This window comes from Mugil cephalus, chromosome 19 (genome assembly GCF_022458985.1).
Source record: "Mugil cephalus isolate CIBA_MC_2020 chromosome 19, CIBA_Mcephalus_1.1, whole genome shotgun sequence".
Classification (NCBI taxonomy): Eukaryota; Metazoa; Chordata; class Actinopteri; order Mugiliformes; family Mugilidae; genus Mugil; species Mugil cephalus.
Window position 1 is genome coordinate 12,631,645 of NC_061788.1, and position 25,051 is coordinate 12,656,695.

Genomic DNA, 25,051 nt, shown 5'->3' on the forward strand with positions numbered 1-25,051 from the left:
GTTTTCATTGTAGAGGTTCACCCTACAGATATGTAGGTATTTAACTGCATTGTTATTTTTATCCGTTTTTGCAGACATGGAATTTATTCTTCTTCGTTGGAAACACTTACAACTTAAATTAACCAACAAATGTGCGACTTTGTGGTCAAGAACCAGGTGCAAGGATACAGTGAGTAACTACCTTTACGCTATGTCAATGTCATTGTCATTGTCCAATAATAACCTTTAGGTTATTACTAATCACTTTTTTTTTTTTTTTGCGTGTCTGTGTTTTTCCATGTGATTCCTTTAAAAATTATGGCCAAAATGATGATATTTTGCTATGTTCGATTGGTGAAGTGAAAGGTTAACTCGCCTGTGGGCACGCTGGCCTCAGATTCACAACTCTGAACTGCCGTGAACCTTTCTGGACAGGCGCATCTGTGATCTGCTCTGGGTTATTTATGGCTGTCACCATTTCCCTTCGTTTAAAAGCTTCAACCCCGCTGAACAAATGGCTTCGGGCTGGCCCGCGTTTACCACCTTTAAACTCCCACTTTTCCACCCTCATTCTCTCAGCACTCACTTTTTTTTCACCTCTGTGTTTTACCACGCAGCATGCTGCAGTCGTTTGTGAGAAATAATTTACTCATATGACAGTGTCTGATTGATACTGACATATGCGTAAATCAACACGGGTGAATAATCACTTGTCTTCTGACATAGTAATGTGTGTGGTTGAAAATGAACAGATCCTCTCAGGTATATTGTCAGTTCCATGACCCCACTCTAGGGAGGCGATATGTCAGGATCAGCTCCCCTGAAGCTGGTTGAAACCTCTTGATTGAAGTCAGTGTAAGGAAAACAGTGAGTGTGTTTGTGCACATGTGTGTGTTTCTGTGTGCGAGAGAGACAGAGAGAAAGTGAGCGAGAGAGGGAGAGGGACTTTTCTGCAAGAAAATGCTTTGAAGTTGCAGAGAATTCCAGGAGTTTCCTGTTAACAAGCCTGGGGTATAATATGAACCAGGAGTGTGTGTGTGTGTGTGTGTGTGTGTGTGTGTGTGTGTGTGTGTGTGTGTGTGTGTGTGTGTGTGTGTGTGTGTGTGTGTGTCTGTGTGCAAGGAGAGGAGCGTCTCAGTCAGTCTCTCTGGTGGTGAGAAGGTTTAACATCTTTGCACGCTCAGCTTTTAGCTTTCAGACACCAGCTTTTGTCCACCTGTTGTTTTTGTCAGGAAACAGAATGCTGCAGCCTTCGGTGGGGTTCTGAGTTCGGATTCAGAGCATGGAAACTTTTCACATGGACATTTTGTGAGCTTTTCCAGCGCTTTCGCCTAAAAAAAAAAAAACAAGATTGCACATGTGTATTTTTGTTCCAGATGAGGATTTATGAGCTGTAAGCAGTTCCAGCTGATCACCACACCAGTTTATCAGCTAGTGAGGATGCTCCATTTTTATACGTCAAGCCGAGTGTTGCTGTGTGCCGCTCTGTGGAGCCTCAGCTACCCGAGTTCGCTTTCTGCCTGGCCCGGCATTAGTGGAAGCAAGCCAAAGGATAACTGGGACCCTAATGTAAGGGACTGGGGAGACTATTCCGATCTCCCTCCGGGAATCGAACATGGACTGGGGCTGGAGGAAGACAGCAAACATGGTGACAACAGAGGAGTCGGAGAGTCATCGTCAAGCTTGGCTCCGGAGCTGGACTTCTTGGCTGAGTTTGCAGGCAGGAAATTTAACTCATTAACAGGCGAAGGTGTTTCTAAGTTTAGTCACTTATAGTTCTTACAATCACTCTGATCATTCTCTCCCTACAGGGAAAAAGAGGCTGTGGGTGATAACAGCCACATCACATAACGACCACTACCTTCGTTTGATGGAGAAACAGCTAGAAGACATGGAGCAGGTACAGATGTGTTTAGATGTATTTTTCCTATATTTGTCTGTTTTGATTTAGCGACATATTACATCCAAATTCAACTACTTTGTCCTCTTGTCTCTACCAGAAAGGGCTGAACTGCCAACTAGCAGAAAGAGACACCTTCATCATAACCATCATCCAGAATGCCATGATGGAAGGTCGGATCCAGAAAACCACTTTTCAAGGAGATGCCACGGTAGAGAGCCTGGACCCCGACACAGTTACCAAACTGCTGCACCACCTGGAGCTCACCAGCCAAGTACGAAGTTGGAGTCACATCTCTTGATGACACATAACGAAGTTTCTGTCTGAGTCATTTTTTAACTGAAGTGTTTTCATTTCTCCTCATTTCAGGATCAAGTGTTCACCATGCTGGTCATGAAGAAGAACCTTCGGGTCAGTGAGCGCTTCCCGTATCCGGTCCGTGTCGAGGCCATTTTGGAGCTCATTGATCAGTTTCCCATGAGAAAGCTGGAGAAGATGACCAGAAAAGGATCGAAACTGAGGTTTACCTCTTTTGACTGTATAGTCATTGCACAACAAGGTCTTTCTATCCAGTAGACAATCGATCTAAATTAACACTGAAGTTTTGTTTTTTTGAAGAAGAACTATTTTATTCGGTCACACCTTGATGTTAGCAAAACACATGTCAGGCCCACCACTGGATGCATTGCCAAGAAACCATTATGCCGGCACTTTAAATTATCCAGTGTTTTATTTGGTGACTTTTGAGGCTGTAATTGTTCTCAGCAGTATGCACATAGTAAATGTTTGCATGCCAATATGCTAGACTAAGAGGTTGATGTAAAAGAAATGATAGCATCTTAGCATCATGCTAGCCTTAAAATGCTTATAGTGGTGTAAGTAAGCGTTTTGGTTGGCCCAATTTGACACTCTTAATAGCAAAACGCGAAATGAGACAAGGAGAGCTAGATAATCTCGCAGCAAACCTCACTCGACAGACCTCCCGCTAGTCTAAAAAGTGCAAATAGTGCAAAGTGCATATGCAAAATTTGTCACGCAGGGCTTTGCATTCTGCAACATACAACTGTCTATGCCTAAACACTGGATGTGGATAAGGATACAACTTGTTATGTATGGATAATATGCAAAACCTTCATATTAGCTACCACATACAGGAGAGCAAAAACTAAGTGAGGGCTAAAGTTAAAGAGAGAATCATGCAGGGACTGATACTGCCTTCAAAGGCGACAACATGGGCAGTTGTAGACACATAACGCTTGACGTGTTAACATCGCGAGGCAACTGCTACACTGTTAGGCTACATGTCATTTTTAGTGGAAGTCGGTGAAATGAAGCGACAAACCCACACCCCGTCTCTGTCGATATGCGACGAGCGTGATGTGCTACATATACTTTCAGCTTCCTTCAACCTTCTCCAGAACGTCCACCAGTCACGGCTTTTCTGTTCGCTTCACCGGTTAATTTTTAAAGGGATGATGTCAACGAGCTCCCAGTGCAAACATAGCATAACGATTTGGCGATTAAATGAATGGGTAACTTAACGTAGGAAATACCGAAGCATGATGAAAGGTTGAGGCCTGTGGGAATATAAACATTTTCCTCACACACATATTACAACATTACGAAGAAAAAACTCTACGACTAAACATTCAGGCGGCCTTTCATGAGGACGTCTGTCAGCTCCATTCATAACAAATTCATCTTTAAAAAGGTCTTGATTTGAAAATGTGACTTTTGTAGGAGCAATTATACAGTGATACTAACGTGTATTATCCAAGTGATTATTCGCAAGTGGGAGTTTAAGGTTTTTCTGTGTCTCCCTTCACACCAGGTGTAAAATCACAAAAAAGAAGCTTGTGGTGAAAAGAAAAAAGGTAAAGACGAAGACCGTACTGAGCCCTCACAGACGAGGAAATGTGACGTCTGTGGTGACATTACAAAGGAGACCTCTTCCGGACAAAAAAGATGCCCTGAGGAGTAGGATTCAGGCTATACTGAGCGGTCAGTCGAGGTTTGTTATTCGTAAGAAGCCTGCTGGTGCTGCCTCAAAGTCCTCAAACAGTGATGATCGGGCCACTTCTAACCTACAGGAAAAAGAAAAAGTGCCCAGTCCGCCATCTGTTTCTAGGAAGAATGAAGAAGTGAAGAAAGACAGGTGCGTTATTTTATGTGTTTGAGTGCAGCTGTGATGTGTGTTCGTGTGTGTTTACATCAGTTGTGTCATGCTCCTAATAAAAGTTGTTTTTTCATATTGTATTTTGCAGGCCTGAAGAGGTGGACGAAGGAAAGAAAAGACACGGAGGGAAAAAGAATGACGATAAAACACAAGTAAATGTAAAGGATGGCACGCAGGAAAAACAGAGCTCTAAGAAAAAGGGCAAAGGAAAAAAAGGAAAGAAAGGAAAAGGAAGAGGTAAAAAGTCCAACAGAGAGGCAACTGAGAAGGATAAAACAGCCCTGAAGGACTTCGTTGACAGTTTAAAAGGAACACGAAGGTTGATGGTGAGAGCAATTCTTTAATCTTCTCTGATTTCTTTTTGTTTGTTGTCAATATTCCCCAGCAACATGACGGCTACCACAACACAATACGTGAAAAAAAAAAAAAAAACCTGGGCCTACCACTAACCACTGTGGGCCTACCGCTGTGTCGTCCTCCTATTAGCTGATGTCAACGCCCAGCCGAGATGCAACACTGTACATTCAACAGAATGAGGAGAACGAGAGGCAACACTGCGAGCTCGCTATCAGGAAAATCACCGTGGCAACCATTGTGGGAGAAGGAAGTGACGCGGCGCTAACGATGCAGCACCACCAGCTTGGTAGGGAGTACAACGTGTGCGTTTGATGGGACATTTGCATGTAAAACATTTGTTTAGGTCCTCTTTACGGGTTATCTGTGTTATTGGAAAATCTCATGCGCATTTCTCTTTCAAGATGCAGCTTGAAGTTTGAAGTCAAAAAGCAGGCACGATCAAATGGAAATATGGATATTATGGATAACATGGGAGTGATCAAATATACTCTCGTCAGAGCTGGTTATGAAACAAAGCCCTGGACACATTAAAATGTGACATAGATACAACACGACATGACACGATACGATACGACACGATACGTCACGATGCGATACGATACGATACGATACGTAATCCAGATGATTAAAGAGAACAGATGAACGTGTAGAAGGGACACTGTATACTTCAAACTCTAACAACATAAGAAGGCTCATAATTAAAGTTGTTTAGTGCATCACATTGTAATCGTATTGTAAGATGGCCCTGGTATTTTGTCATTCATTCATTTTGTATTTATTCATATGGTCTCATGTCTGTTTCAGAGTCAGAGCCTCCCCTCAGCGACCTCTCGGAACAGTTCTCAGATTCAGGCCCGATCTCTCTGTTGAGGTCGGAGCTCGGCCTGTCATCCCCTGACCTCTTCTCAATGACTGTCACAGACTACGACATCAAGCCCAGCGTATGTTCTGTTGTCGTCCTTTCATTTGGGTTTTTGATACGCATGCATGCTCTGTTTAACCACTGCTCTTACTAGTGTTGATATCTGGAAACAGGAAGTGATAAGAAGTGATAAGAACAACATGTATCTTCTCTGGGAAGATGTTCTGAGCTAGTACAGAAGTCAAACAGGTGACTTTTACTTTTAAATGTGCAAATTAAATCCAAAACCTTAATTTACTAAATAAGAACACATATTGAGCTGTGTCACTGCTCTTTAATAATATTAATTTCCTTTCCCTTCCCCTGTTATTAACCTCTGCTTCTGAGAACAAATGAGTAATCTTGTGTAACAATTGCAATACACATAAACTTGCCAGGTCTCTCTCTATTTGGTTCAATCTGTTTTTATCTTTCATCTAGAGGGTCTTTGAGGCTCCTCCATCAAGCCTGGCTTTGTTGGAACACATTGACAACTTTCCCTCAAGGCAACCGGAAAAGGAGAAAGAAAGGAAGGGTAGCCCAGCCTGCTCCAAAGACAAGCAACAACCTGTAGTTGAAAATTCACTGCTGAGGTAGAATAATTTAATAACTCCTGTCACCAGATATTACATAGAACAGCAGCGTCTGTGGCCTCTTCAGAAGCCTGTTATTATACAAAAAACTCTCACTCAATGGAAATGCTCTGACTTAAAATGCCCTCATGTTTAAAATTATTAATTATTTCCCAATTGAAAAACAGTACACACAATTATCCACTTCATGACACAAAATGCGCCTTAATAAGATTTACCATGATTATTTACTGCGTCTAGGTTCATGTCTAAGAGGAGACTGCTGCTTATCTCTGCTCCCGTTGAGGACGACTACTCTTTTCAGCAACAGCTCTCTGCTCTGAACGGACAAGAGTGTCACCTGGGTAAGAAACGCAACTCACTGTGTGCTTTGACATTTTAAGTGCATGCGCAAATGTACATACATTTATTTAAATTCGGTGAGCTGGATTATTTTTATGCTCCTAATGATAAAATATGTCTTCTTGGGTCTTTCCTCAGGTATTCGCCACTTTGCCATGTTAAAGCTGATTGGAACCGGACAAAAAGCATCAGGAACTGTTGAGCTGTTTCCCTTAAACGGTGAGCTACAGTTAAATAGTCCCATTGCACCGTGGGTAAAGGATTCAAAAATGTGCGTTAATATAAAATATATATGTAAAAATTATTAGGGTTTAAGGTTGAACTGTTGTTATATTTAGTATCAGCATCACAAAACATTAAAAAAAAGAAGTTGTTTTAGCTTGCAACTGCATTGCGAAACTTTAGCTTTCTGTCTTCATACATCCAGGTCGTAGTCAGAGTGAGGTGGAGTCGTTATCTCGTGACACGGTCAACAATCTGAAAGAACAGCTGAAGATCAGTAAGGACTACTTCAGCATGCTGGTTGTGGGGAAGGATGGCGATGTCAAGGCGTGGTTCCCATCACCCATGTGGTCCCTGGACAACATCTACGACCTGGTGGACTCCATGGAGCTTCGCCTCCAGGAGGAGAAGCTGCAGAGGAGGCTGGGGATCCACTGCCCGGCTGAGGACAGAGGCGGGGGAGGAGGCAGCGAGACTGGACACTATCACGGATATGATGACGACGGGGCAGAGGACACATACCAGTATCACCGATCACAGGAATAATGAGAGAAAAGGAGTAGGAAGATACTGCAGAGTGAAGGAGATCTGCACAAATTGGATGTGACTATCAAAAAATTGACTCTGGACTCACAGGAATCAGTTTTTAAAAAGATGGATATTATACAAATAAATAAATGCACGTTTCAAAAGTTGATTGTTTGATTCAAGAATATCTTAATGCATAAAAGCATATGTGCAGCCTTTCAGCTTTACTGCTCTTCAGAAAAGCTGGTGGCCTTTTATTATTTGCAGCAGTGAAACAGGACGAGACGATCAGCCCAGGCCAAGCAAAAGAGTTTTTGGCAGCACTTCTGTCGATTTATTTTCTAACACATTCACTCTGTGGAGAACAAACACAGTGAAAGTTCCTCTGTTGAAATGATGTTGAAACTGAAACTTTAGTTGAAGGAAATAAATGTTGTTTTCCCTCTCTCTTGATCTAAACATCTGTTTTTGAACAGCTCCAGTCTGCAGACAGCAAAGAAACACTCAAACTACAGCCTGCAGCGGTTCCAACAGAGCAGAGTTTGACTTGTCTATAAAGCCTTTTATTTGTTGAAAATAAAAGTTGTGGCCAAGAACTTTATCTGATGCCATGTTTACCCTGATTCCAACAGGAATTGTTTGATTTAGCACAGCACTTTGCATCTGATAAGAGCGCTTGTAAACAGCTAGCGCACTGTCCACTTATTTCCAAGGCCCTTGTGCACGTTTTATTTTTTTCACACAGGCAGTTTCACACTGCTCAGAGTTGTACTTGTGCATGTTAAAAACCACAAAGATCACACATGCATTAGTGTTAGTTTCTGTTAGTGCAGCAGTGTATCAAGCACAAGAGAACGACAAAAATATTCCACTGAAGGAGTACAAAGTAAAAGAGTAAAAGAGCAGATGCACTGTGACTGCAGGTCTGGAAATACTCAGGCATTTTAATGATAATAATAATCATTCGCCACTTGAAGCTTAGAGTAAAATCACTTTCTTTCTTTGATACCTCACTTTCATAGCGCTTGAAACCCACAAAAAAAAAAAAAAAAAAAAGCTTAGCCTAATGTCATGGCTGCAAATATCATTACACAGTGGCACACCGAAGACTTGAGAGTGTGACGATTATCAATTGAAAGCACAACCGGGAAGGAAGCAGGAAGAGCGAGAACAGAGGGACAAAGATAACTGGATAACTTTAAAGAAAAATGACCTAAACTCAAGGTTTACTTTAGTCTCAACCTTAAAAGCGCAAAATAACCTCAAAAGGTGAAGTATGAGTAAAACTAGACAAAAACAAGAAGTGGGAAGCTGCAGTAAAACGGAAGCTAACCGTCTCTGTGTCAAATTTGCATGTTGGTATGAAGTACCTCCCACATTTCAAATAAATGGCAGCCAGGCGCATTAGAGTCGTCAGATGGCGGATAATGGACAGTGCGAAAAGATCCTTCCACCCGGTTCATCCTGGGAGAGTCTGCATGACACGGCCTGCAGCGTACATATATGAGAGCAATGGAATGAGTGTTGTCAGGTTGTCAAGCAAAACCTTCTGAACTTAAGTAAAATGTCCCTTTTACATAAGAAGAAAATATTAATATCAACCAAATATCGTTGCACGACTATCCCAAAACTACTGGGCCTAAGTTAATGATACGATTTGATAAACTGTCCCTAATGGCTTCCATATTATTCAAGGTCAAGGTCTTAAAAAACAGTACACTGGTAACACAACACACAATAAAAGTGTTTCAGCCAATAGAGAGAAAAAATATATATATAAAGTATATTCACACAACTGAATAAACCTACAACCAATAAGAGCCATATCATTGAAGACAACAACAACAAGTTTGGCTGTTCTCAAATGAGCTCCATCACCACGTAAATCCAGCCCGAACAATCTGATTGGCCTGGAATAGCTTAGCAAGGCAAAATGAATCCATGACTCCACGCAGAAATTCCCCCACTTAAACTTTTCGGGTGGAAGAAACTCGAGCTTGTTCACTACAAGGCCAGGTGCATCCCACAACGCAGTTAAACTCGTTTGGCGAGAACTGGACTAATTCAGTGAACTCCCTGCTCAACCAGGGAAATAAGACTGTTAAATATAGCGAGCGACCACCACTGAAGGTTTTGTAGATACCTGAGTTCCAACGCTACTACTGGAACTGTTTTAAAGACTCGAATAGTGTTATTGCAACAAACTTGCTCATGGAACCTGGATGCTGATCTTAGTCAGAGATTTCTGTAGTTTGTAAAAGCTGTATAAGCCTATAAGAACACAAGTAGACCTGCTCCCTACCCGCCATCATTCAGCTGTCTTTTCCATCAGACAATTTGGAATCACCTATTAACCTAATGAGCATGTGCTTCAACAGTGGGAGGACGCCGGAGTACCCGGAAAGAACCCACGCAGGCACATGGAGAACATGCAAACTCCACACAGGAGTGGTGATGAATACCAGTAATCCCTTTGGATTTAACCTTAACTCTGTTTCGAGTAACTTATGAAATATTATTCAACATGCTAAACTTAGATGGTGAACTGGGTAAACGCTGTGAATCACTGGGATTGTCAGCATGTTAACATACATGCTAATGTTAGCATTTAGCTCACCAGCATGCAGTTCAGACTGTTGATTATTCATGTATATATATATATATATATATATATATATATATATATATATATAATAATATATATATGTATATATATAGAGAGAGAGAGAGAGAGAGAGAGAGAGACAGAATGTACACACACACATATATATATATACATTTGTTTTTTGTTTTGCTTTGTTCTTCTTTTCATCAGATATTAACATAACCACATCACCTTATTGGTGGTGGTGTGTTCAGTGTGGTCACTAAGGAACAGTTCTCACAGTGTTTTGTTTTTCGTTTTTTTTTAAGTTAGTTAACAGTGGTTGTTAAGCACAGAAGGAAAGTGCAGGGAGTTTGCCAGGGATAGGCAAATCCACCTGATCAAAACACACCGATAAGGATGGCTGTGACACTCACATACACACAAAACACTCGCACTAGTAAGAGAGGAAGTAGTCAGTTGTAGACAGATGCTTATGTCACTGACCAAACTGAAGCGCACATAGCCCCACAGACAAACCCGTCGACTCACACCCGCTCTTTGCCACAGTCTTTGTCATTCACTATACTGCCAGGACTTTGCTCTCTTCAACAGCGGCACAAACTCACACAGAGACCCACAACAAACTCAAGCCACCAGCTATTCGCAGCACGGGCGCCTGGGATTGTTGTCCTCAACATGGTGAGTACAACTTAATAAGTAACATAAAGTAAACAGTGACATAGTTCTCACCTTCTTCATGTTAGAATTGGGGCCGTGTAGAGTTCGAAGTTACAAATTCTACTTTTTAGAGTAACTTTGTAAAGCTCATTCATTCGGACACAAATGAGTTATATGTTAAAGGAAGTAACATCACGTATTAAAGAGGAAAAGCTGTTAAATTCTACTCAAGCATTCAACACAATCTACAAAGTCATCGTATCCATTCGCGTGCCCCTAGTTATTCTTAAATATTGCCTAAGAGCCGCAACATCATTTTTAATGTAGTGCTTGATGTTTAAGGCATTTTTTGTCAAGTTTCTTGAAATGTGTTGTGTAAAAGCAGAGGACTTTTAAACTAGGACTGGCAGTTCTGCGTTTTGTGTAGAAGTAGATTGAGCAAGGCAACTCCGGCAGCATTTTCATCACACTAGAACTGGTTCCTCTTTGTTTTGAGCGGTGAATCTCATTCCTCAGCAGGTCACTGGACTAAAGTGATACTTGAGGCATAAGAATTGCAAAGATAGGACAATTATATTTAGATTTGATACAAAAGCGAAAACAGCTGAATGGTCCAAAAGCTGAAGTGTTTCTAGCTAATAAACAGTGGCAGCGTTGTGCATCTGTGCAAGTTTATGTGTTTCCGAGTAACCTGCACTAAAACAATATAATAACCACCTAAACTGTACCATAAAATGCAATAAATAGTGCCTTTATGAAGGTTGCGTTTTTACATTTTTATTCGAACTGTTTTAAATATGTATTTATTAGCGTGGTTCCGCTACGTATCATGCTAATGATAAACTGTAGCTACAGTGGTGTGAAAAGTACTGGCCCTCTTCCTGATTTCTTATTTCTTTGCATGTTGGTCACACTTAAAGGTTTCAGATCATCAAACTATTTAAATATTAGTCAAAGTTAATACAAAATGCAGTTTATAAATGAAGGTTATTATTTTTAAGGTACTCCAAAAGCAAAACCTACATGGTCCTGTGTGAAAAAGTGTTAGTGTTAAAACATAACTGTGGTTTATCACACCTGAGTTAGATTTTCTAGCCACATCCAGACCTGATTACTCCCACATCTGTTGTCAATCAAAAAATCACTTCAGTAGGACCTGCCGACAAAGTGGAGTAGACCGAAAGATCCTCGACAGATAGACATGATGCCGAGACCCAAAGAAATTCAGGAACAAATGAGAAAGAAAGTAACTGAGATCTATCAGTCTGAAAACGGTTATAAAACCACGTCTAAAGCTTAAGACGTGGTTTTATAACCATTTCTGTGACTCCAGTGAACTACAGCTAGGGCCATTAAACCACAAACAAATGGTGAAAACATGGAACAATGGCGAACCTTCCCAGGAGTGACCAGTCAAAATTACCTCAAGAGGACAGCCCGACTCATCCAAGAGATCACAAAAGACCCCACAATAACATTCAAATAACTGCAGGCCTCACTTGCCTCAGTTAAGGTCAGTGTTCATGATTCCACCATAAGAAAGATTCTGGACAAAAATGGTCTGCAACACTCTGTGGACTGACGGGACAAAAGTTGAACTTTTTGGAAGATGTGTGTCCCATAACATCTGGAGTAGAAGTAACACTGCATTTCAGAAAAAGAACATCATCAAACAAAACAGTAAAATCTGGTGGTAGTAGTGTGATGGTCTGGGGCTAGTTTGCTGCTTCAGGACCTGGAAGACTTACTGTGATAAATGGAACCATGAATTCTACTGTCCACCAAAAAATCCCCAAGGAGAATGTCCAGTCATCTGTCTGAAGAGAACTTTGGTTCTACAGCAGGACAATGATCCAAAACACACCGGCAAGTCCACCTCGAAACGGCTGAAGAAAAACTAAATGAAGACTTTAGAGAGGCCTGGTCAAAGTCCTGACCTGAATCCTATTGAGATGCTGTGGCATGACCTTAAAAAGGTGCTTCATGCTGGAACCAGTGTGGCTGAATTATAACAATTCTGCAAAGATGAGTGGATCAAAATAGCTCCACAGCACTGGAAAAGACTCATTGTAAGTTATTGTAGTGGTTGCTGCTAAGAGTGGCCCGACCAGTTATTAGGTTTAGGGGACAATCACTTTTCAATTTTCAATCACAGGACGATGTAGGTTTGGATTTTATTTTCTCTTAATAATACAAAACCTTAATTTAAAAATGTTTATGTTTACTTCGGTTATCTTTGACTAATATTTAAAATTGTTTTATGATCTGAAACATTTAAGTGTGACAAACATGCAAAGTGATAAGAAATCAGGAATGGAGCCACACCTTTACACCTTTTCACAACACTGTAGCTACAGTTTATCAATAGCATAACACTTAGCTGAACCCTGTTAATAAATACATATTTAAAACTGCTTGAACAAAAATGTAAAAAAAAAAAACAACCTTCACAATTAAGAAGGCCAGCACTTTCATCACACCACTGTATAGTTATTTTGAGCTTGATTTCCAGTATGTGGCAAATTTTTGACAAATTTGCGAGTGAAGCGCACACATATTTTAAAAAAAGCAGCAAGTGCAACCATCTGGTAGAGAACACACTGGGCAATAATTAGTTTGCGGTTGAGAAACAGAAGTAGTTTTGAGGGAAATTTCTTCAGTTTCTTTTCCTCTGATTTCGTGTCGGCCGCATTCGTCTTTATGCCAACACACTCCATTATGTCACAGCCGTACGATGTGACTGGCTCCACTGAAGTGACACTGGAGCCAAACGATGGGGCAGCGAACTCACACTCAGTTTACTGAGAGGATCGTTGTCTTAAATGCTGTAAAAGTTGAAATGGAAGGATATAGTTCCTTAAGATTTAACTAAAACCACAATATTTCCCAATAACTTTGCTCCAGAAAGTGCTCCAGCACTAAAACTAAATGTGAACATAATTCGGACAACGATTGAACTTCTTTTAAACAAATAAAAGCAATGAAAAACAATCACTACACCCATGTTTTTATAAGTAAGGCAGAATATAACAGCCTCATACCTCGAAGTTTTGCATGCAGATGATTAAATTCACCATAATATAATAGAACATAACAATAATACAAATTACAATAATTGTCATTGTAGTATTTTCTTCAACATGATGGTTCGGTCATAATGTTATTATGATTCAATATAACATCTTTAAAATTCCCATTTAGCTGCACTCAGTACTTTGTTCTATTCTATAGTTTTATAGTCACTTTTGCTGCTCTGCAGGTGGAAAACCAGTAGCTGTGTGTCCTCATGCTCTTATCTCCATTTCCTGGTACAGTGTCTGACTCCAGTCAAACCAGCCTCATTAAAAAAAAAAAAAAAAGAAGAAGAAGGTGTGGCTGCTACTTTGTCCACTGTGACACTTTGTGAAACATCTGCCTTACGGACACTGGACCAAACGTACCATTTTCACTATCATTTTGGAAGTAACCCAGGGTTAATGAAGCCGCTTGGTCATCCCTCACACTCATGAGACATCTTTCTATAGACGGCCCAACAGTTAATACCTGACAGTAATCCATTTGGTTTGTCTTTACTGACACATTTGCACCAGGTATATACCGTAATTAATTAATGCATTTATGATCAAATTATTTATATAGCTCTCAGCTGCAGTGAAGGCTAGTGCTGGTCAACAGTTTATCATTCTACCTCTATGTGTCTGCTTATAACAACAACAACAACAAAAAGAAACGTTCACTCAAATTTCACTATCCATTTAGAGATACATAAAGGTGCAGTGCACTGCTTTTCATTACTTTTTACTTTTCAAATGTTGGAATTTCCAGAGCAAGAATAATCCCGCCAGACTTCTGCCCGTTTAAGTACAAAGGGAAAGTCCAAATTTATTCAATTTCAAGTTGGTGAGAGTCTTACTTTAGCAAATGAAAAGAAACTTTATTTGCATTTATAAAATTTGGGCCATTAGAGTAAGCCATTACCAGCATGAACGTTGTCATAAAACGATCTGGCCATGACCATAGTTCAACATCACTGCACTCTGGGGTTAATGGATGACCCGTGCCGCTCGAATTTCAGGGTTGTGATAACGTTTTATATGTGTTTCTATGTTTATGAGCATAGTGTTAGTGACCCGAGAGAAACGAACGGACCGGTTAAATGAGTGATTAAAGAGAAAACACACCAATCGTGTGGTCCACTGACCAGACAAGCAGTTTCAAATTAAGAGACGAAAATGTCTCATGAGGAAATGAAGTATTTTTGAAAGTTTTGCAACTTTCTGTTCCTTTTTTAACTCTTATTACATTTTTGTGTGTGTGCATCTCGTGTTATTTTATTCCGACACCTTCTTTTTTTTTCTTTTGACTTGAGTTGTATATTCCGACATACACAGCCTAATCTTATTTCAACCTAGTTTCTCCTTCATCTTGTCAGTCTGGATCGTGGATTCTTACTCTATCCTCTTTTATTCTTCTCAGGACAACAAGTCTGATGTGAAGGCCATCATGGCTCGCTTCCAAGCGAGCGGGTCAAGTACAGACGAGACTTCCTCTACACCTGGTGGTCGCCCAAAACCAGCCCTGCAACCCACCCTCTCTGGCCCAGCCATACACAAGAAACCTGTCTTGGAGAGCCTCTCGAGCGGTGGTCCTGTAAAACCAAGCTTCCTGAAAAACACAGCATCCAATAAAAGTGACACAGACTCACATGAACCCAACAAAGCGAAAGCCCTGGCTAACAGGTTCGCCAACATGCATGATGACACCAACACCACCAACAAACCTTCCATTGTTAATAAGCAGCTACCCCTGAAGTCGCCCATTTCGCATTCCAGTGAAACTAAATTCCCTGCACAGAAGCCTCCTCTCCACAAACCCGCCCTCAACTCCACCATGTCTGAATCCAAAATTGGCTTTCCTAAACCTTCTCCGGCGGTCACCTCCAAGCCCAGCTGGGTAAAAGAAGACAGTGGTGGGGGCACAGCATCTAACACCAGCCACACGCCACCAAAAAAACCAAATTTGCAAACAAAACCGAGCAGCAGCATCGGAAAACTACGGCAGCATAATGAAGAAGGAGTGTCGACAGGGGCGAACACAGACACTGTGAACAAACCTTCAACTCTGCCAAACTCTGCTTTTAAGGCCCCCTCCAACTTCAGGAGTGCTCAGAATATGTTCAAGGAGAAGGACAAGACCGAGCAGACGGACAATGATGGGGATAACAAACCGCCCCTAAGTGTTACCAACTCCGCTCCTCCTCCCAAACCTCCAGCCAATAAAAAACCTAGCATAAAGAAGCCATCAAAGCCCACTCCTCTGGCCAGCAGTGTTAACGGTGTTGCTACTCCGGGCCCAAAACGTAACCCCCTCCCCAACAGTTTAGCTTTGGGTCCTGCTCCTGCCAAACCGAACCGACCTCCCAAAGTGAACCTGGAGAACTTTAAAAGATCTGCTGAGGCCTCTGGTGACGGTAAGTTGGAACAGTAATAGTGACACAATACAAGCTACTGACGACAAGTCCGGCGAGCGTGTTCAGTCAACGGCATGTTCATTAAAGCGCAATCACAGGCACCACGCTTTCATGGCTTTAAGGGGAACACAATTTTTTTTTTTTTTAATTTGCAAGCTGCAGAACTGCAGTGCGTCGAAGGATATCCCGGCTTACTTTATAACCCAATGACACTCAGTCTTTCAAATACACCAGAGGTTCCTCTATTGGTGTAGCCAGGCGGGTTCTGTTTAAAATTACTATAATTAATAAATCAAATCAGATTTTATTAATTGGGTGGAGATTTATTTTACCCTTAAAGAAAAAAACAAATGTGATTAATCAGTTGAAGCTATCATGAGTTGATGAAAGACGTTTTGAGCGGGACAGAGTGTGGTAACGTAGTACCTAGTGTTTGCTTTTGACAAACACGGCATGGCAGATTGCTTGGTGAAAGCGTATAACGTGCCTCTTTCTCTTTACACGTGGCTTATTGGCCTGCGTGCAACTGAAGCCTACGCCAACACGATTGGTCAACACTCTTCAGACTAAAAACGCAAACCAGAAAGCTTCCAGTATCAAAATCTCGCCCCCGTCTGCTTATTATGCAGATCTATCACTCACTACTTTTTATGACTGCAGGGGTCGTCGCTAACAGTTTTGAGATAAATAAATTTCTCTTTCAAAACCTATTCCTGACTCAGAAACCGAAATTTATATATACAGAAAATATAGAATGTAGAAAATACGTGATGATGATGATGTAGGGGAAATACAGACTTATCAAGATAGTATTGTTAAAACCATGGCCACAGACCAATCTCATTGTCCTTGTGTGGGCATAGGAGCATGTAAAAATTATGTAACATAGCTATTTCCAACTGGAATTAAAATAACTCTAATTGGCGCAAACAGCTGAAAAATAGTGAGCCAGACAGGGAAGTGTAGGGTTTGGGGGGTTGTGCATAGGTCTGTGATCCCTTGCTATTAGCATGCAACATACAACTACAGCAAACCAGATACAGTAAATGTCCCTGTCCCGTCAACTGGATTAAACGGTGTAGGGCAGTAAATATTTTGAAGGTCTCGTGACTTTCTAAAAACAGCGTTCCTCTGTCCTTGATGTCTCAAGTGCATTTCCTCTATAATCACTTGCAACCCTGCTTTGAACAGACAGGGTATTTCAGATATGTGAAAGGGGATATGTTTCACAAGCCTGTGTGGTTTTGGTGACTCTGGCCGTGTAGCCTGCAGTTTCGGTTGCACAATCAAATGACTTCGTTTGTGCATGATATATTGCATTAAAAAGTTACATTTTCAGTGTGTTAGTTTCTGAATTTGAATTGTGGCTGTTCCGTCCCAAATTAGCATGAGCTACACAACTGTTAAAGAGCTCAGATAAAAGACCAAAGTCACGGAAACCTACTTGGTTCCTCTATTTGCTCGTCGTGGACTAAGTTCCCTGTCCAGTTTCTCTTTTCTCCTCCCCCTTCGCTCTCCACTCTTTCAGCTGAGTTGGTTTCACCACATGGGGAAGTAAGTTCAACAAAGAGAGATCGCTCTCGAACGAGAAGCTCTGCTCAGAAACACACACCTGGTCTAAATGTATGTGCAGGTGGAGCAAAGATGCTGTTAAAAATTATCATAAGACATGGACAAATACTAGAGGGCATATATAAGAACATTTCTGATATAGATATATGATTATTTATTGATATATTTATTATTTCTTTTTTTTGTCACTTTTATGGTTTGAGAAACAAAGCTCATTCTTATTCTTCCCTTTAAACTTATATTGCCTATTTTATTGATATTATGAGGTTTTTACTTGCCATTTCTCTACTTTCTTAATAGGTCAAATGTGTTTACTTACATTGTGTTTTTTGTTTCAGGCCCAGGTTTCAAGAAGCCCAACACACCAACTCCCCTGTCCTCACATCTCAGCAACCACAGCAACCACACAACCCCACCTCAACCCCCACCTACTGCGCTGCCCAGTCTGCCTCCACGGCACCCTGGAACCATGTCAGTCACACGCACTCATGCCCTCACAATTCACACAAACACACTGATAAGTGACGTTTATGGTGGGTAAATGTCTGGATAAAGTTAACAACATCCATCGCATACTGTGCTCTTCTTCAGGAACCAGCAAGAAGAGGTTTATGATGATGTTGATGACTTCAACAGCGCCCCTCCGCCACTACCACCATCTGCAGGTTCAGTACTGTGCATTAGCTGGTGGCATCAAACAACTACTGTCTATCTAGGCCCTTGGGGTTTTAGTACCGCAGGACATCAGAAGATGCCTGTGATGCGAAACTTTGTACCATATTTACACGCTAGAAGACACACATGAAAGGAACTGTTTTAGTCAGTATATACTGCTGGTGAACCCCCAGCAAAATTTCAGGCTCTATGAATAGTTGTCTTGACTTATTTCATATATACACAATGTTTGACAAAAAACAACAGATAAGATGTCCAAGATAACACTGTGCACCTCTCTGAGTAAAAACAGTCAGACTTAAGATTGTTATCATGGTAGATATTTCTATACGATCCACTTCCTTTGTAATACTGCTTTACTGTTTCAATTCTTTCTTCTGCAGGCCACCCAAGTCAGAGGGGAAAGGTGAGACATGCCGAACTAATTTCATTTACATAGCATTAGCATGTCACACGTAGACAGACACTTTATATATAGGTGTGCTTTATATACATGACGAGTTAAGATCAGGAGTATTGGTAATTAGTTGACTGAGCACAGCTGTGTGCCACATGCGCACCAGCCAATCGGTGCGCATGTGGAGCCTGAATTCTAAGTGAATTGTTGGGGATCAAATACTTATTTCCCTTAATAAAATACATAACAATTTATAACTTTTAGATTGTGTGTTTTTTATGCATTTTCGACTGATATTCTGTCTATACCCATAACCAGTAAACAACCATAAAAACCAGAGTCTGATCATTTCTATGGAAGTGGGCAAACTTACAAATTCAGCAGGGGATCAAATACTTATTTCCCCCACTGTACATTCATACTGCACATGGCTAATAAAGGTGATTTGATTCGACATCAGAACACATTAAGAGGGATGTTTGATGTTTCACCTGCAAAGAAATAGCAGTCAATCAAACAGAAGTTAGGAATGCGGCATATCTACAGGCTACAAAAAGTGAAAGTAGGAAATGCGCTTATGTGCCAAACACTGGGTACAAAGTGAAAACTAATGCATTCTCAGTCCTGCGCTAAAGCTAAGCTTCATTACTGTTATTATACTCATTCAACAGCATGTTCAAAAATGCAAAAGGTGTTTCTGTTATAGTACATGATGGAAAGACTCAAGGTGAATTGAGGCCAGTTGTTACTGCTGTTTTCTTTTGCATCTTCTCTGCTCAGGAGGAAAATGAGGACGATGAAGACGGAGAGATGTACGAGGATCTTGATGAACGATGGTATGACAATGTTGGGGTGGACATGTTTAAATATCATAGTGTTGGGTTCAAGCTCAGTTCAATTGTTCGGAAATTTACCAACACTACTCTCTGGTGGCTATTTTACAACACTACAAGTCTACACTTAACATTGCTACAAATAAAGAAGCAGATAAACTTGGATTGCAGTATATTAATATGTTTACTGGGTATTCTGCTTTGTCATCTTCCACCTTTGTATATTACATTTTACAATTTGCATTTAGATGTATCTTGCATGTTTTAGAGACTTCCTGAGCGTGTTTCTAATAAGTTTGCCAACTCCTCTGTGCTCTCGATGCCAAAAGGGACATAAATGATCAAAAGCAAGAGAAGAAGAAAGAGAAAGATGAGAAGGAGGAGAAAAAGCGACTGGAGGCTGAGAAGAAGGAGCAGAAGGAACGTGAGAAGAAGGAACAAGATGCCAGAAAGAAATTCAAAGTGAGTGGACAAGACTAGAGGTCTCTAATGGATATATAGGTTTTCATCGTTCTACATTATTTCATAATTATTAATATTTATTCCTGCTTGTGTGTGTTAGCTGACCGGCCCCCTGGAGGTCATTCACCAAGGAAAGGCCCGTTCAGACTGCAAAGGCACTAAGACTGACCTTGCTCTGAAGCAGGGAGACAGCCTGGACATCATCCGTGTCCAGGGAAACCCAGAGGGGAAATGGTTGGGAAGGACGCAAGATGGCTCAAGTACGTTTACTGTATTTCCTTCAGTGTGGTTCGTCATCTTTCACCTGTCCTCCTTTATGTCATGTGTTTTCAGTCTCACCTGTAAATACATCATAAAACTGTGATTTTAAAATAAAGACAATAAATCACCCAAACATTTCTTTTTGCTCTTATAGTTGGCTATGTGAAGACCACAACAGTAGAAATTGACTTTAACACGCTGAAGTCTCGTCAGGCTCAGCCGGCATATGAGCCTGAGGTCTACGATGACATCGATGTGGCACCTTCAGATAACAGGTACCAAGAACGTGAAATAATACTACATGCCTGTAAGAATGGATAGGATATGGGTGGGAGAAGTGTTTTCTCACTGAAAACCCCCTTAAAACAGCAACAGGAAACGTAAACTGAGCGTGAGCGTATGCACCGACGTCACTGCCGCCCGGGGCCACGCCCCCTGAGTGGCAAAAACAGCGAAATGCATCAGTAAATACAGTGAAACCAGAAAAAATGTGGATTATCAAATCAAATTATGCACAACTGGACTCGGCAGTGATCCATACGAACCTGGATCTGAACCATCTGGAAAAGTGGCTTGGCCTCAGTTTTATTTAGTTCAATTTAGTTTTAGGCCATTTCAGTTATGATAAATGTAGCTAAATAAAAGATGCTAAGGCTGAGAGCTTTATTGAGAAGTAACGTTAGCCATACAATACTGTAGCGTCCGACCGGACGTTAAAAGGATGACAGGAGTGATCACAAATATTCCGTTTATTATTTAATTGTTATTTATTATGAAACTGAAATAGTTAGTCAGCCCTAACTACGCCAAAACAACCCCCCAGAACGTAGCTTAAGAAGCAACTTACTTCATGAAATAGTACAGCATAAATTAATATTACCTAAGTGTGAACCACAACTCCAGCTTTCGGTAACGGTACGTGCACTCCAGTTGTTTCTTCGTATGGTAAGTTAGCCCATCCATTTACTTCTCTGCTCTGTGGGAGTCGGAGATGTTTTTCAAAAAAATATATATATATTACAAAAATTATTTTGCATAATGTAGACGCTCTTAAAGCCTACGATTCAAACTAATGCTGCTAATCTCCGTGTTCAACTCTCACTTTTTGCCACTCAGTGGCCGTAACCATGGAAACTTCGCCTGCGGTAACGTCACGTGCATACTCATTAAGCTGTAATGCCTTTCTGAACGTGGCAGCTAGGTGGATCGCTTCTCTGATTTAACCATGCTTATATCTCACATTTTTCTCTCTGTACAGTGGCAACAAAGGACCAGGAGGTATGAGTGCAATTTTATAGCCATAATATCATCATTTTAAATCGTATTCTAATGTCACATTCTTTGCTGTATCTGTTAATATAAATAAGAATGCAAGAATAGTTTTATTAAGATAAAAACAAGTTGCTGATTACATTGTGCTGTGCTTGTCATAGTTGTCCTACCCCCGCTACCAGGAGACGGAGGAGAAATATATGATGATGTCGTCGATCCAAACCTGGAAGTCAGGTGGGAGATTATTTAGTTGTTCACAAGGAATGAGTAACCAAGGAATGAGCGTTTCAGTAAAATATGCCTGAACTTTTTTTACACCAGAACAAACACTAAATGAGGAAACATATCAGGAAAGACTCAAAATGAAATGCAGGTCTTTTCATCCTTGGTTGGCTTTCTAGTCCAGGTCAGGCCAGGTCTTCTTCTATGAAGCCCCGTAACTTCCTGCGGATTTTTGAGCGAAACAGACGTCCTGCCAGCACTAAAGAGTAAAATACACTCAGTAGTAAGACTGATCACAGATCTTCTGTCCCCTGCCGTTAACCCTTAACCTCTCAGTCGTCACTCTGCGGATTGACGCTGCCTTTGAATGCTGATTTTTGGTGATTTTGCTGGTCTGAATAACACTGAACACGGATCTTAATTTGCAGATTGATTATTGTACTCTGAGAGGCTGAAAATCTAACAGTCCAATATATATGTGTTTGTGTGTGTGTGTGTGTGTGTGTGTGTGTAACATCTATGATTTCACTAATCACCAGTGCCTGTGGGTGACTGATGGATGACTTAATCAGAAAATCAAGACGTTAACTGCTAACACCTTCAAAAGCATGTTTTAACCAGAGCACTGACCCAAAAAGTTAATTATAACTATGACTTTGCTGCTATATCCAGTTTACATCCGTTTAATTCATATGAATTACGAAACTTTTTATAGATTTATTGGTTTTTTTTCTGTCGTGCCAGAGTGCCTCCGCCCAGCCAGTTCACAGCAGATGGAAATTCAGGTACAGCTCACTGTTACTTTTTTTTTGTACCGATACTTGAACACGCAATTGATCTACCGACTTCTGTGATAACATCAAGATTAAGTTGCAAAAAGGCACATGCGCCTCCCTTTGACAGATAAATCTATGGCATTTACCACCATAGTGTTATTATAGCCTGTGGCCGCAGTGGGTGGTGGTGTTTAGCGAGTTATACTTTTAATAACATGAGACATATTTGCAATTTAAATAAACTTCAGTGGCTTTACATCTGCCCAGGCTTATATATGTAAATTTCTTTTTTTTTTTTTTTTTTGGTTTCTTGGTTCATGAAACATATTAGCTGCCGTATGTCTGTCACCTGCAGATGCTTCTCACTTCTTTATTTTATGTGTATTTACAGATGACGACAAACGCCTCATTTGATTTCTTTTTCTTGCGCTAACACAGATCATCCAGGAGCAGTCGACGAGGAGATATACGACGACGTCGACTCTCAAAGCGCGCCTCCCCTTCCACCACTGAGCAGGTACAGCCACATCAGCCTAACAGAAAAATGAACAGCTATTCATTGCCAACCACTTGCTTCCCCCTCTCACTTGCGTTTATGTCTCACTGAAGCCTGCCGGTCATGAAGGGCAAAGGCAACGAAATGGACCCAAAGAAGCAGAAGAAGTTTGAGAAAGAGGAGAAGGAATTCAGGAAAAAGTTTAAAGTTTGTGACTATATAACTCGTAGTTTGAGTCCTCTACCTGCTCAGCAATATATTCCCATGAACAGTTTCATATAAGTTAAAGTTTAAAAAGTAATTTTCTCTTTACAGTATGAGGGAGAGATACAGGTGCTATACCAAGTGACCATCGTCCCCACACTTACCAATAAGAAGTGGAGCGGGAAGGAGCTGGCGATAAAAGCGGGGGAGAAACTGGACGTCATCGTTAAACCGGTGGATAACAAATTGGTTTGTCGGAATGATGACGGCAAGTGTGAGTATCTCTTCACACTTACCCAGCTCTGGATCATTACTTCTTTTTAAAGAAATCTTTTCATTCTGCAAAATTTGCATCTAAACTTTCGAATCTGCATTTTACAGTTGGTTACGTGTCGACCGCCCACATTGTTTCAGAGTACGTACAACAAAGTTTTACATGCACGTCAATAGAGAAACTAATCAGTGTGTAGTCTGTACTGACTGTCGGGTTTTTGTTCACAGCGATGGAGATATCTATGATGACATTGGAGATGGTATGCTGAGTTCATTATTATTTAATGAATGGACAGTTTTCTGCAGATCAGAACTTCACAGAGCATTAATCTCTTCTAATTGGTTTTATATTTCCTTTTCAGACTGCATCTACGACAACGACTGAGAAACGACCTGCATGGGCCTGACTGTCTTACACCGATATTGCTAATTTTCTTGTTTTGTTATTTATTGTGTTTATTGGTAGAGTAGACTGGGAGCTGCCTGTTGTTAGCCTGATAATCAGACTGAATTGCCATTTTCACCTCGTTATTTATTAATATCTGATTTGGATGTGTGGGTGGCAATTTGAATATGTGGAAGGAAGGCTAGTTTAAGTCATTTTTGAACAACGTGGTACTGTTTTCTTTCTCAAAACAGAAGCAAAGCCAGTCTATTTAAAGGTAGGTGCGTTGCTTGCAGCACATCGGCAAAGTGGGAAACATCTATTGGAACAGCAGTATTTGAATATTTCTGTTTATGTTCTTCATTTTCTTTTCCTCTTTTGCTCTGTCTTTATTTAAATATGTACCCTCCTATGTTGTAGCAAGATCGCAAGAATGGCTTCAGTTATTAAATTAATAAACTGCAATTTTGTTTTGGATTGATGTCTGCAATATAATATTGTATGTACATTTTATTTCAACCAGCTGAAATTGTAACTGCTTGTAAGGTGTGTTTCGAGGTGTAGTAAGTAGTAAGTAGTAAGTGTTCAGCAGCTGTTTCAGTGCCAAAATGCTTTTCACAAATTGTTTATACTACTATGGAATGCATTTTCTCTATATGTCATTTTTGTTTGTCCTGTTGTTAAAGCAAACTGATAGCTACCATAAAGAGAATAAAGACACTGCTCCAGTTTCCTAAGTAGATTCTTTGGTTTTAGTTGGTCTCTCACCAACATGCACCGATATGTGATGCCTGTAAACCACAGGGTGAATTACACACTTAAGTGTTTCTGTTATTTAGCCAAGCACACGGACTAAAATGGGGTTGTCAAAATAGCCCAATGCTGAATACCGCAACCTTCATGAAGCCAACATTAAGTGTAGGACTGTTCTGTTACAGCCGTTTTCACCTAAAGAAGTAGCAAGTGTGTGTCTAGTCTGCTGGAATTCATTGATACATTACTATAGAGATCAGACTTAATAGCACAATAAAAAACAAAGATCAGACTTAATCAACATTTAGACTATTTTTAAAAGCTTCATCAAACTCAGCCAAGGAGGAGCCGATGAGCACTGAAATAATCATGTTTTTCTGCTGCCATGTCTGTACAGAAACATTGTGGTGGGTAATTCTTGCCTATTAGCGCTCTTGATTAAATGGTGTGCAGTGTTTCTCATTGTCTAATTTACCATCTAATATTGAAGTCCATATTTACCTCATATTTACATTAAAGGGGTTCTGTAGTTGTCATAGGGGGTAAAGGACGAATGAAGCATAAGTGTTTTGTCATAAATAACACAGTGAACAATGTACATTAGTAGTATTTAGTAGTTAGAGGACGTTTGTCGAAACAGCAGGTGTCTTTTTAGTGCATCAGAGCCCCAGTGGCCTAATGGATAAGGCACTGGCCTCCTAAGCCAGGGATTGTGGGTTCGAGTCCCATCTGGGGTG

The 25,051-nt window shown here is 40.7% G+C and overlaps 2 protein-coding genes and 1 non-coding gene across 5 annotated transcripts; all 3 read left to right on the forward strand.

Annotated features, from left to right (window-relative positions):
• The first annotated feature begins 1,114 nt into the window (after window positions 1–1,114).
• On the forward strand, window positions 1,115–7,451 carry ccdc80l2 (coiled-coil domain containing 80 like 2). Its single transcript, XM_047568989.1, has 12 exons — window positions 1,115–1,699; window positions 1,791–1,879; window positions 1,980–2,153; window positions 2,249–2,400; window positions 3,711–4,034; window positions 4,144–4,381; window positions 4,542–4,698; window positions 5,217–5,353; window positions 5,755–5,906; window positions 6,147–6,250; window positions 6,387–6,467; window positions 6,676–7,451. Exons 1-12 carry the CDS (start codon window positions 1,366–1,368, stop codon window positions 7,014–7,016), a joined length of 2,283 nt encoding a protein of 760 aa, XP_047424945.1. The 5' UTR covers window positions 1,115–1,365; the 3' UTR covers window positions 7,017–7,451.
• A 2,620-nt stretch (window positions 7,452–10,071) lies between these two features.
• fybb (FYN binding protein b) lies at window positions 10,072–24,292 on the forward strand. Of its 3 annotated transcripts, XM_047570615.1 has the most exons (19): window positions 10,072–10,284; window positions 14,740–15,733; window positions 17,644–17,776; window positions 17,897–17,970; window positions 18,364–18,386; window positions 19,158–19,213; window positions 19,540–19,672; window positions 19,773–19,932; window positions 20,088–20,208; window positions 21,192–21,211; window positions 21,367–21,439; window positions 21,607–21,693; window positions 22,172–22,212; window positions 22,642–22,720; window positions 22,813–22,906; window positions 23,015–23,177; window positions 23,285–23,318; window positions 23,405–23,436; window positions 23,539–24,292. In XM_047570615.1, the coding sequence occupies exons 1-19, from the start codon at window positions 10,282–10,284 to the stop codon at window positions 23,559–23,561; spliced, it is 2,343 nt and encodes a 780-aa protein (XP_047426571.1). In that variant the 5' UTR covers window positions 10,072–10,281; the 3' UTR covers window positions 23,562–24,292. The 3 variants fall into 3 exon arrangements, 2 of the variants coding, with proteins under 2 accessions (XP_047426571.1, XP_047426570.1); XM_047570614.1 differs by lacking the exon at window positions 21,607–21,693 and having other exon boundaries at window positions 10,101–10,284; XR_007110916.1 differs by lacking the exons at window positions 23,015–23,177; window positions 23,285–23,318; window positions 23,405–23,436; window positions 23,539–24,292 and having other exon boundaries at window positions 10,099–10,284; window positions 21,607–21,710; window positions 22,813–22,885.
• A 686-nt stretch (window positions 24,293–24,978) lies between these two features.
• Window positions 24,979–25,051, forward strand: trnar-ccu. Its single transcript has one exon. It is a non-coding gene; the product is annotated as a tRNA-Arg (tRNA).

Bases quoted from the DNA above. Each gene is read 5' to 3' on its own strand.
- ccdc80l2 (XM_047568989.1), top strand. From the start codon at position 1,366: ATGAGCTGTAAGCAGTTCCAGCTGATCACCACACCAGTTTATCAGCTA. The intron at 4,382-4,541 runs GTGAGAGCAATT...TCCTCCTATTAG, and splicing joins AAGGAACACGAAGGTTGATG to CTGATGTCAACGCCCAGCCG. The intron at 4,699-5,216 runs GTAGGGAGTACA...TGTCTGTTTCAG, and splicing joins GATGCAGCACCACCAGCTTG to AGTCAGAGCCTCCCCTCAGC.
- fybb (XM_047570615.1), top strand. The intron at 17,971-18,363 runs GTTCAGTACTGT...TTTCTTCTGCAG, and splicing joins GCCACTACCACCATCTGCAG to GCCACCCAAGTCAGAGGGGA. The intron at 23,178-23,284 runs GTGAGTATCTCT...TGCATTTTACAG, and splicing joins TCGGAATGATGACGGCAAGT to TTGGTTACGTGTCGACCGCC.